General features: G+C 39.5%; 1 protein-coding gene across 4 annotated transcripts in view; it reads left to right on the top strand.

The window, feature by feature from the left end:
- Adgrg6 (adhesion G protein-coupled receptor G6) overlaps window positions 1-12,150 on the top strand; it is a 137,130-nt gene that overhangs the window by 102,114 nt on the left and 22,866 nt on the right. For all 4 annotated transcript variants that reach the window (XM_021221270.2, XM_029533169.1, XM_029533168.1 and 1 more), the window contains 5 exons: window positions 749-868; window positions 2,272-2,317; window positions 3,521-3,627; window positions 7,016-7,143; window positions 8,228-8,496. In XM_021221270.2, the coding sequence (XP_021076929.1) occupies window positions 749-868; window positions 2,272-2,317; window positions 3,521-3,627; window positions 7,016-7,143; window positions 8,228-8,496 (670 nt within the window). The remainder of the gene's footprint in view (window positions 1-748; window positions 869-2,271; window positions 2,318-3,520; window positions 3,628-7,015; window positions 7,144-8,227; window positions 8,497-12,150) is intronic.

Below are 12,150 nucleotides of genomic sequence, written 5' to 3'. Positions count from 1 at the left end.
TGTACAATTGTTTTTAATACAATTGACTTATGAAAATAAGAACAGAGACATACAAATTTGACAAAAAAAAAAAAAAAAAAAAAAAAAAAAAAAAAAAAAAACAAGATGCAAGAGAAAACCAGAGAACTTGCTAGAAAGACAGACTGGTGCTCCAAGTCATTGGACGGCACAGATTCAGGGACTTTTCTGGCCACCTAATTTCTCTGTGAAATCTTTGTCTGCTGTCAAGTCCAAAAGACTAAAAGGCAGATATTCTGAGTGGAACTTTAGTCCTACCCAGTTACATTTAGGTATAAACTGGTAGACACATCAGGCTGTTGGCATGGGTGTAAATGATGAATTGCTTTTTAATTTTTACACTGTAAATAATTTCATCTGTAATTTTTATACTGTAAATAACTTCTAGGGTTGGGAAATGATCTCATTGTTTCATGGCTCTTTATGAGTCTGTATGATTGATGAGTCTGTATTGTTAAAGTTGTCAATTGGCTTGCATCATCTCAGTGATGGAGAATGGAGTACTTCGAACAGTCCCTTATAACCCTGATTCGTGCTGTCCCTTCAGTGTATTTTTTGTAATAAGGGAAATAGCAGAGACCCTTCAGGAAAGCCAGCAAGTCGAAGTCATAAACAGGATGTTCCAGAATTGAAGATCTTAAGTGTAAAAGTTGCTGACCGCTTGCTTACTTTGGAGCATGAAAGTGTGTGTTTATGACTTGTGCACGCAATCTGTTCTTTTCTTTCAAAGGATGTTGGCTCTCAAAGAAAAGTCCTAGTGAGTTATGTGATGGCGTGCAGCATTGGAAATATTACTATCCAGAATCTGAAAGACCCGGTTCAAATCAAAATCAAACACACCAGAACACAGGTAAGAAAATGCCACAGGTAGCGGTTGGGGAGTGCACACCATCTGAGAGAACTGTAAATGATAAAAGAACCATGTTCACGCATTTTATTCGGCACAACATCCATCCTCTAGAAGGGAGATGGACTGTTCCGGTAGGTAGGCACCATGAATGGCAGCAGCCACCAGTGAGTCTCTCTTTTCTGGTACCCAAGAATCAGAAGGGAATGGAAATGATCAAGAGGGCTACTGTTGTTAATAAAGGTCTTGAGCATCTCCCAATACAAGGACACAGGTACAGGTTTTGGTGTGGAGTTGTGATTGTCTCTTTATGACTTTTTATGTCAAAAACAATTGCAACTGAGAAAGCTCAAGGAACAACGAGAGAGAGTAAACTCGTCCTTTGGGAGATAAGCAGTGGCTTAAGACGTTGCCAAGTTTAGCATTCTTATTACCTCAGGACTCTCTCTGCAGTCTACCTACGTGCTACAGGAAGATATACCATCGTTTCCTGCTCACAAACAAGTATATTCACCTTTGTAAAGCTTCAGAGTAATGGTCTCACAATTGTCAGGAAGGACATGAGCAGGCTGATAATAGCTGAGGATTCTGAGTTGAACCACTGAATTCACTACCCCTTATCATGAAGACTCAGGGACCTCCTTATTCATCTTTGGCCTTATTTGCTTCAGCATCCACAAAGGAAGACTTTTTTTATTCCCCATAGTGAAACACACTTAGTAGAACTTATGAGTTTTTCAGGTATATGATTCATTTGCATTAATTTGTCAACAGTAGAGAACATCTCTCCACTAGGTTTTTAATTTAATTTACCTCAACTGAAACTCTGCCCTCATTGAACATCAATTCCCTGTTCTTACCTCCCAGAAATCTCTAGCAACCTCTATTCAGGAAGTGCATTCCTTCAAAGACTGGCTGCTATTCCATTGTTAGAACATAACAGATTTTATCCATTCATCCATCGATGCTCACGTGGGTTGCTTCTATTTTTTGGCTCTGTTTTCTGAATAATGCAATCTGGCTGCAGGCATCCAACTGTCCTTTGGGGACCTGCTTTTAGTTTGCTTTTACAGATACCCAGGCATATGGGAGAATTTTGAAGATGACATGAACGTTAAATTATAAAAAACAAAACAAAACAAAAAAAACTTTAGTAAACATGAATAAAAGTAGAGTCAGTATTTAATGATAGAACAAGAGGGAATGACCTTAAGAAAAGTGAGTGTCATTCTTCCCGGGGATCCCAATTGATGTTCATTTGATGTCTCTAGGAGAGAACACCCACCCAGGCTGCCGACCTGGTCAAATGGTACTGGCATGGTGGTACTGATCGGTTGCCTTTCAGTTGTGACTTTGAATCATGATTTAAAATACGATTTTTCATGTTTGTTTTTATGTTAATCTAGGAAGTGCATCATCCTATCTGTGCCTTCTGGGATCTGAACAAAAACAGTAAGTTGTAAAATCCAGGGGGACTTAGTACAGATGAATAGACTTTCAAGTGTTTTCACGCACCCCCTGCATTTCACCCCAAACCACAGCTTGATGGCGAGTGAGCTTCAAACTATAGTTAACATAGCTTGGGAATCAATTCTCACTTTTAAAATAACATTTTGTCACTGCAAGAAGTAAGCATATTTGACTCACAGTCTGAGCAAATTAGCCACGTTCATTTCAGTTATGTGTGCAATGTGGCATACATTTTTATTTGTAGCCACTTGCAGCTGAACACAGTCTGACATTTATAAGTCACAAAATTTATGAGGTAGGTAAAAGATGCTACTGAAGGAAATGATTATAAAGAACTCAGATTCTTTGAAAAATACGACCTTCAAAATCTTATTGAGCAATCAAGACAGGAAGGAACAGGGAAGGAACCGACAAAGCATTGGGTCAAAGAGTGTGGAAATGATAAGGGAATTGTGGGGGAAAAAAAACCAACCCTCCTGCGTTCATGTTCTAAGAGCCATCTTCCCTGTGGATCCCCCAATACCATGTTGCTAATCAATCTATCCAGGTGCCATACTGGCTGTGTTGTTTATGAGAAATACAGTCAAGTGTTCTTATCACAGATAGATAGTATAGTTATAGTTTGTGTTTTACCTGACCATCTTTTGAGATGCTGATTGACTTGTATACTTGGTTAAAATATCATCTTGTGCCATAACATATTTAAAGAAATGGACAAATATAAAACCAACAAGTCAGAGAAGCTGTGTTCGTGCCATTTGCCCATGTTTTCATAATGATAACTACTGTATGCATCACAAAATAGGCTATGCCCAACTCCCATTTTCATATGTCTTCCTAAAATGTTAGTCTGATCCCAGAGAGGAAAAATGTTTTGATCTTCTGAGAGCTCATTAGCACATGATGTTTGAAAAGAAGTTTTAGTTTTTATAGAAGTTTATTTCAAAAATTGTTTAAAAATTAATATGAGCATCTGCAGAAGCCCTGAGGTATTTCAGTGGAGCCCAGTTTGAAACAGCTGCCTGAATGATTTTGAGACGACTTTCAAGGAATCAAAATCACTCAGTATCTCGGTCACTACAAGAATGATGCCCATATTACAGACAACCGCGGAGGCACAAGGGTTCCCCCTTTACAGAGGACATGGAGATGCTGCTGTTCTCAGCTCACTGTTTCTTCCCACAGAAAGTTTTGGGGGGTGGAATACCTCAGGATGTGTTGCCCACTCTGATTCGGACGCTGGTGAGACCATCTGTCTGTGCAGCCACTTCACTCACTTTGGGGTTCTGATGGTAAGGGGAGTTCCTTCGATTCCTTTGACACATTATAATTTTTGAAGACACACTTCCTCTGTGTAAGTTCAGCCTTTGAAACATTATATATTCAAGATAGTGTAACCTAATCATGCTAATCTGAACCCTGCATAGTGGGTCATAAAGAAGCCTCCACTTAGCGAAGGATTTACACCAAGTGACAACATCACACAAAAGAATTCTATCTCATTTTCCATACCATTAACAAGAAACAATTCCAGAATGAAAAGAAATATCCTCACAAACTCCTTTAGTTAAAGAAGGGGTTGGGTTGTTGCTAGCATGGAAGAGAACTAACTATAAATACTCTGATCAAGATTTGTCTTCCTCATGTTTTATTTAATATGCTCGCCTGCCAGTTAATACTGTGTCTTGTGCCAAGTGATTTCTCTCCTGAAGAGTATAATTCCTTATGACACCTAGGAGTTAGAGTCTGTGACTCCAATCCTGCAAGAGAGATCATAGTTGGAGGTTCCTCTCACTTGGAGGATTTCTAATCATCCTTTCTTTTCTTCCTTTCTCTCATCCTTAAAAATATCTGCCTAGCCAGGATACTCAAGAGTTTGCGTAAAAATTTAGGCTACATCAGTGTTTTCTTTTATCCCTTTCAATTTTCGTGACCCATCTTACTCCCTTGGGCCTGTCGCAAGTCATCTGTGAGTGCCATTATCTGGTACACTTGTGTTGTCTAAGCACCTCTCTAGGATGCAGAACACGTAGAACGTACTGTGGCCATTGCTTTGACAAAGTTCCTATGAAGGGATCAAGCACAGTTGCTTGTTCATAGAAGACGGCAGTAATGGGAATTGAGCTGATACAGTTTTTCCAGTTGGAACCACAAACACAAAGAGGTTCTAGTCATCTCTCCCCTGTGTTCCTCCAGCCTTCTGCCTGTGGGGTCTGGGAGGAAGAGTGAGCAACTCTGGGCTGTAGTATTTGGCTGATGAACTACTTGGCCTGTGTAAATGCACATTGTTATATGACAAATCTGCAGGTTGTAAATTTACTGACAATCAGGGATACAAACTGGTCTGGGCAAGAAGAAGTCATTGGCAAAGGTGATAAATCACAGAAAGCAGTTTGTTTGTTTTTTAATGCTCTCAAAATATGTTGTTTCTTTGGGACATCAAACTATAATTAGTTCACTATACTGAACAACTAAACTATAGTGTGTTTTCCCTAAGCATCTGAAACAGAAATTTACATTTCCTCTCCTCTTTCTCTTTTCTTTAAAAATGACTAAAGATAATTCTTCAGAAAATACTTATTTTGGAGAATTAGTCACTCAGATATATAAACTTCAGCTCAATTAATTTAAGTATTTCAACACTGTGCAGGTATATGTTTGAAAAATATTTTGAATTTTATTTCTTATGAATTAATAGATGCTAGTAACAAAGTTGACTTCTCAGAGGTTATTTATATGCAACCCAATTTTACCTGCACAGTACCTAGATGGCCAGTTTTACTATATGCTATTTAAATTTTATTATGGGTTTATAAATGCACAGCGCATTTTCTCTTGCTGTCTGAGTAAAAAGTTAAGTTTACATATGTAGATATTGGCATGTTGGTGAATTCCTTCCCTTTTGTTTTTGGCCTCGATTGTAAGATTATAAACCACTGGAAGAAACACTTTCCAAAACTCATCCTTTTTGGCAATGTGCCTGCCTCCTTTTGGCTCTTCCAGACCAACAACACTTGAGTCATAGTTTTTTATTCTGGATTTAACAACTCTTGTTCACTTGTGTAAGATAGCCTCAGAGTCTAAATATTCCTAGGATCCCATCATTGTGTCCTTTGATCTGTCGATATGAAAAATGCCTGATGTCCTTTTCTACACGTCTCTGTTATAGAAATGACTTGCCTATTGTTTGACATTCTCATATCTTTATGCTGGCTGCTCTAGAAGGATAAAACTGTCATGTGGTCACTCTCAGAAAGCACAACAGGATGTGAGAATTGTCTTTGAACTGCTGTCCTTCTGCAGAAGTACTGAATTTTTTTTTCTTAAATTATTTCTTTGGTCTCCTTTGCCTTGCCTAGATGGAAACAGTTGATCATCCTTCAAAACTCTCAATTTCTCTACTCTAGCTGGTCCTGTGGAAAACTGTATCAGACAGTCACCCCTCTGAAGTCGAATAGCGCTGACATAAGCTCCATCCCATGCGTCATGGGCCAGGGTCTTCCCTGTGTTTTGAGGCACTGTTGAGGAAGGGGAAGACTTTCCAGCTCCAGGTCCCCACCTCGACTGATCTCCATCACTGTGTGTCAGGGTCTCCAAACCACTGCATGTGTCTTACGGCATTAGTTATAGGTAGAACTGACTTCTGCTTCTTAATGTCAATACATGCACATACCCAGAAATATTGCTTCTATGGGGGGGGTGGCCTATGGAAGAGTTCCAGCTTTCTTGATATTTGATGAAAACAAAAGAAAGTTGGCCTATAGAAAGACAAGTTTACTTTTATCACAAGATTGAAATGTTTAAACTGCGTGCTCAATAAATCTCTTCTTTCAATTTTAAACATCTGTATGTTGGGAGTGAATCTCATCTCTGCCCAGGACAGATCAGTGATCTTACCTCAGGTTTTATCTTTACCTTGTACGTCATTTAAGGAAGAGAAGGATGGTTTTCCTGTGAGGTCCAGAGTTTTCAAGTTCACTTCAACATGTGAGATTAATGCTTCCCATCCATCTATGTTGGTTTCTTTCCACTCTGCCTAACTCCTGACACTTTAAATTATGCCATTTAAAACCTATAGGGACTAAAAATGCTAGATCCCAACACACTTGGTGACATCACTTTTATGAAAAAAAAAAAAGAAAAGAAAAGAACCCAACTTTATGCATGCCACACTTTGAATTGACTATCAACACTCAACACCGTTCATAGCAATATACCTCCAGCTATTCCCACCTGAGCATCTCTCTTCTACCTAACAATCTAGGGGCCTAGGGATTGCCCATGTTTTCACAGCGGCCTCCATTTATACCCCCTACCTCTGCAGAAACAGGTGTGATTGTTAACTTATCATACAAGACAGCTGCGTCTTACCTTGTTTTTTGCTGGGGTCTTAGTGTTTTCACTCTTTGACTTACACTAGGGTACACTAGGGCTTATATTAATGAGGTACTGATTTAAGACAGGATGTACCTACTTCTGCAATGATGCTTCAACTTTCTTTCTTGTATTGGTCCACTAGATTGTCATAAGTAGCTCTGGCAATGTTGATGGACATTGCTGTATTTAGCCCCTGAGACTGAACTGCTCTAATGTCAACAGTGAACCTTCTAGTGATTTAAAGTGTCACTATCGTGGAAGAGGAATAATACTTACTTATGGTTGCTTCCTATGTTTTCTTAGGATCTTCCAAGGAGTGCCTCACAAATAGATGGAAGAAACACAAAAGTCCTCACATTCATTACCTATATTGGGTGTGGAATATCTGCCATTTTCTCAGCTGCAACTCTCCTAACATATGTTGCTTTTGAGTAAGTATATTTCTGTTTGCTAAGCCCAGTGCTAACAACTGCAACTGTGAGCCTGAAAATTGCCTCAGCTCCATAAAAGCAATTCTATAGTTTATGAATCATGTCTGTGTCTCCCCTTTAATCCTCATGTTTCTCATAAGATCATACAGCATGAATTTTCCAGGTATAGAATTTTAGTTTACAAGTACCATATTTCTATTGATAAAATGGATTCAAGTTGGCTAGGGATTATTAGCACTTATGTAAATGAAAATGACATGAAATACTTGCTACATTGTAAAGGTAAAGACTGTTTGCTTCTTGAATTGTATGCAAACATTCTTGAAACAGGAAACTTTTTAAAAAGGCATCTCTGACTCACTGAAAGTCAAGAAACTTCAAACAATTCTGGGGAAATTACTTTTAAAATAAAAATGTCGGGGTAAAGGAATGGCTCAGCCTCTGTAAGCTCTGGATACTTCTGTTGAAAGGCCTGAGTCTGGACCCTTTCACTCCAACCAGGCAACTCACACCAATCTGTAACTCTAGTTTCAGGGGCCTTAATGCCACCTTCTGACTTTTTCTGGCCATCTAAAAGCAGGTGCACATACATACCCAGACAGACACAAGTGGACAAAGACAGTAATTAAAATGTAAATCTTGCAAATCTGGAGAAAATTCTTAAGTTAAAGAAAAATTGTGGGTGTGGTGACTCATCTCCCTAATACCAGCATTCAAAAGGCTCAAAGCAGAAACACTGCAATGAGCTGGAGGACAGCCTGGGCTATACAGCGGATTACAAGGCGCCCTGAGTTGCAGGAGAAAACCCTGCCTCAAGAATAGACAAGGAAATAAATAAATATAAATTCTGTGTAAACACTTGGGAATTTTGGAAACCACTGGAAAGAGAATTGAAATGAAAATCACATTGAAAATAAAAACGCTTTGTAGCCTGGCAAAAACTAACGAATATCTTCACTCTTCCACATATCTCTTATGTGGAATTACCTACTGCTGAACAGTAGAAAACATGAACTGACTCCTGAATTTAAGACATTGGTGTAAGGTGTTATTCCATGCATGACACTCCCTTTTCCACCCTTAGGAAGCTGCGCAGGGATTATCCCTCCAAAATCCTGATGAATCTGAGTTCAGCCCTGCTCTTCCTGAACCTCATCTTCCTCCTGGATGGCTGGATCACTTCCTTTGGTGTGGCTGGACTCTGCACAGCTGTGGCGGTCCTGCTGCACTTCTTCCTTCTGGCTACCTTCACCTGGATGGGGCTGGAAGCCATCCACATGTACATTGCTCTTGTGAAAGTGTTTAACACTTACATCCACCGGTATATTCTAAAATTCTGCGTCATAGGCTGGGGTAAGCATCCCTCAGAACTTCCTTTCTCATGAGTCATCCCAAAAGACACAGAAAATGATGCATCAGATAAGAAAATCCTGAGAAGGGACATCCCTTGTTCCCCAGCGCTGTGTGTTTTTAAAACCCTCACCAGTACTCACTAAATTCAGGAGTAAAAGAAAGCCTTAGGCCAGAGTCACCACAAACTCATTTCCACAGCCCAGGGCCAGCCCAGCCAGGGCTACAGAAGCAGCTGACGGCCCATTATGCTTCCAAATATAGTCGTCAGCTAAACTCTTAGCTCTACTCATCCCTGTTGTGGAAGCTAGGAAAGGAGTGTTATTTTTATGTATGTAAACAATATATTTACAGAATTATGGCCCTGAGTTGTTTTTTGTTTGTTTTTGTTTTGTTTTGTTTTAACCGTGAATCAATCCTTAGTCAGCCATTCAAAGGCCATGTTAGCCCATTTAGAGTCTTTTTACTGACCAGCTTTCTTTATCTGAGTTTGGTCAAGCTAGGCACCTTAAAGCTCAATCACAGTCCTTTTCAGATGGCAGTGTTCAAGGATGAGCCATTTCTTAGTTTTCCACACCCTTCTATGAGAAAGCACGGGGTCTCTCACGAACCTGAGGAGGCATGAATTGGCTCAGTGAAGTAGAAAGTAATATTACTGATTCTCTGGAGAGAAAAGAAAAGACATCATACACTAGCTGTTAACCCCTAACTTTCTTTTTTCTAAAGTTCTGTTTCATATTTTTAAAAAGGTAATAGAAGCTGAATTCAGCTGAGTGATGATGGTGCATGTCTTTAATCTTAGCACTTGGGAGGCAGAGCCAGGTAGATCTCTGAGTTTGAGGCAGAGTTGTAGACTCTAACCTGGTCTACAGAGTGAGTTCCTGGACAGCCAGGGATACACAGGAAAACCCTGTCTAGAAAAACAAGCAACCAGTCTGTCTGGGCCAGCGACCTGAGCAGACCTTGGGCACAAATTCTGCAGCCAGTCCCACAGCACCCAGAGGAAGCTCCACTCCCAGGCTCTCTAACACACCCAGGATCACAGGATCAGAAGTGAGGAGGACACAGCATCAGTCCCACAACACCCAGAAGAAGCTCCACTCCCAGGAGCTCTAACATGCCCAGGATCACAGGATCACAGGAGGTTGGTCACAGCAGGATCTCAGGATCCCAGAGGCAGCTTGACTTCCAGGAGCTCTGACACACCCAGGATCTCAGGATTACAGGATCCTAGAATCACAGGATCATAGAGACAGCTTAACTCTGAGGAGTTTTGACACAACCAAGATCACAGGAAGGACAGGCTCCAGTCAGATATAGCAAAGGCAGGTAGCACTAGACATAATCAGATGGTGGGAGGCAAGCATAAGAACATAAACAACAGAAACCAAGGTTACTTGGCATCATCAGAACTCAATTCTCCCACCATAGCAAGTCCTGGATACACCATCACACCAGAAAAGCAAGATTCAGATCTAAAATCACTTCTCATGATGATGTTAGAGGACTTTAAGAAGGACATAAATAACTCCCTTTAAGAAATACAGGAGAACACAGGTAAGCAGCTAGTAGCCCTTAAAGAGGAAACACAAAAATCCCTTAAAGAATTACAGGAAAACAAAATCAAACAGGCAAAGGAAATGAACAAAACCATCCAGGATCTAAAAATGGAACTAGAAACAATAAAGAAATCACAAAGGGAGACAACCCTGGAGTTAGAAAACCTAGGAAAGAGATCAGGAGTCATAGATGCAATCATTACCAACAGAATACAAGAGATAGAAGAGAGAATCTCAGGTGCAGAAGATACCATAGAAAACATTGACACATCAGTCAAAGAAAGCACAAAAAGCAAAAATCTCCTATCCCAAAACATCCAGGAAATCCAGGACACAAGGGGAAGACCAAACCTTCGGATAATAGGAGTAGATGAGAATGAAGATTTTCAACTTAAAGGGCCAGCAAATATCTTCAACAAAATTATAGAAGAAAACTTCCCTAACCTAAAGAAAGAGATGCCCATGAACATACAAGAAGCCTACAGAACTCCAAATAGACTGGACCAGAAAAGAAATTCCTCCCATGGCATAATAATCAAAACACCAAATGCACTAAACAAAGAATGAATTTTAAAAGCAGTAAGGGAAAAAGGTCAAGTAATATATAAAGACAGGCCTATTCAGAATTACACCAGACTTCTCACCAGAGATTATGAAAGCTAGAAGATCCTGGGCAGATGTCATACAGACCCTAAGAGAACACGAATGCCAGCCCAGGCTACTATACCCAGCAAAACTCTCAATTACCATAGACAGAGAAAACAAGGTATTCCATGACAAAAACAAATTTACACAATATCTTTCTACAAATCCAGCCCTACAAAGGATAATATATGGCAAACACCAATGCAAGGAAAATCACCCTAGAAAAAGCAAGAAAGTAATCTTTCAACAAACCCAAACAAACATAATTCCACTTCTAACAACAAAAATAACAGGAAGTAACAATCACTTTACTTTTCCTTAATATCTCTTAATATGAAAGTTAATATTGTCAACATATCCTAATCAATTGAAATTCAAAAATATGAGGAATTAGAAATTTGTTGGCTGTTGTCCAGTGGTCTCTCTAATTTGGTAATTGGAGAAATAGATTCAATACTGTACAATCCATATACACTTTCTGCCTGTTTGTACATGGCAGTGTTTTGCTGTGTACCACATAATGATCTTGAAATCATGCTTCTTCTATCTCAGCTTCTCTATTAGTAGCATTGTTTATTTGATATTTTTACACTATACTATGGTTTCAGAATAGCTTACATATTTCAAAATTATTTGTACAGCCAAAGAAACAATTAACTTGGGAGGTGGCTTGTAAGAGAACAACAACAATGAGTAAGACTGAATGCTTTGCTTGATATTTATAATTACTGAATCAATATTGAAAAAGAGGGCCTTATAAGTTACTCTTTTTCTGAGATGAATGCTTTTCAAAATCATCACAGTCAATGAATCAGAATCTTACCCTCACCTACTGTGCCACCCTCCAAGCAGAACCATTCTTCATTGAAACAGTTGATGATTGACTTCATGGATAGACCATCTTAATACACACACCATTTCTTTTTTTTTTAAGATTTATTTATTTATTATATGTAAGTACACTGTAGCTGTCTTCAGACACTCCAGAAGAGGGTGTTGGATCTTGTTATGGATGGTTATGAGCCACCATGTGGTTGCTGGTATTTGAACTCCGGACCTTTGGAAGAGCAGTCGGGTGCTCTTACCCACTGAGCCATCTCACCAGCCCCTACACACACCATTTCTTAAATGAACGTAACCTGTTCCCTGTGGGCAGAGAATGAATGCAATCACTCAAGTCAAATAGCTTTAACCAAAGCAGGAAATATGTATCCAAATAATCGTGCCTACAACTCACTCCTTGGCACAGCAGAAGTTAACTCTTAGCTTCTATGGAGGTAAAATCCTTTGGTTATGTGAGGAACATTGAAATACAGCCTTATTACAATGAAAAAGAAAAAAGAAAAAAACAAGCAAACAAACAAAGAAGATGAGGAGGGGGAGGGATAAGAAGAGGAGGAGGAGGAGGAGAAGGAGGAGGAGAGAGAGAGAGAGAGAGAGAGAGAGAGAGAGA

The sequence above is a fragment of the Mus pahari genome, chromosome 21, assembly GCF_900095145.1.
Source record: "Mus pahari chromosome 21, PAHARI_EIJ_v1.1, whole genome shotgun sequence".
Taxonomy (NCBI): domain Eukaryota; kingdom Metazoa; phylum Chordata; class Mammalia; order Rodentia; family Muridae; genus Mus; species Mus pahari.
Note: the sequence above shows the minus strand (reverse complement) of the source record. Positions and strands in the feature narration are given on the sequence as shown.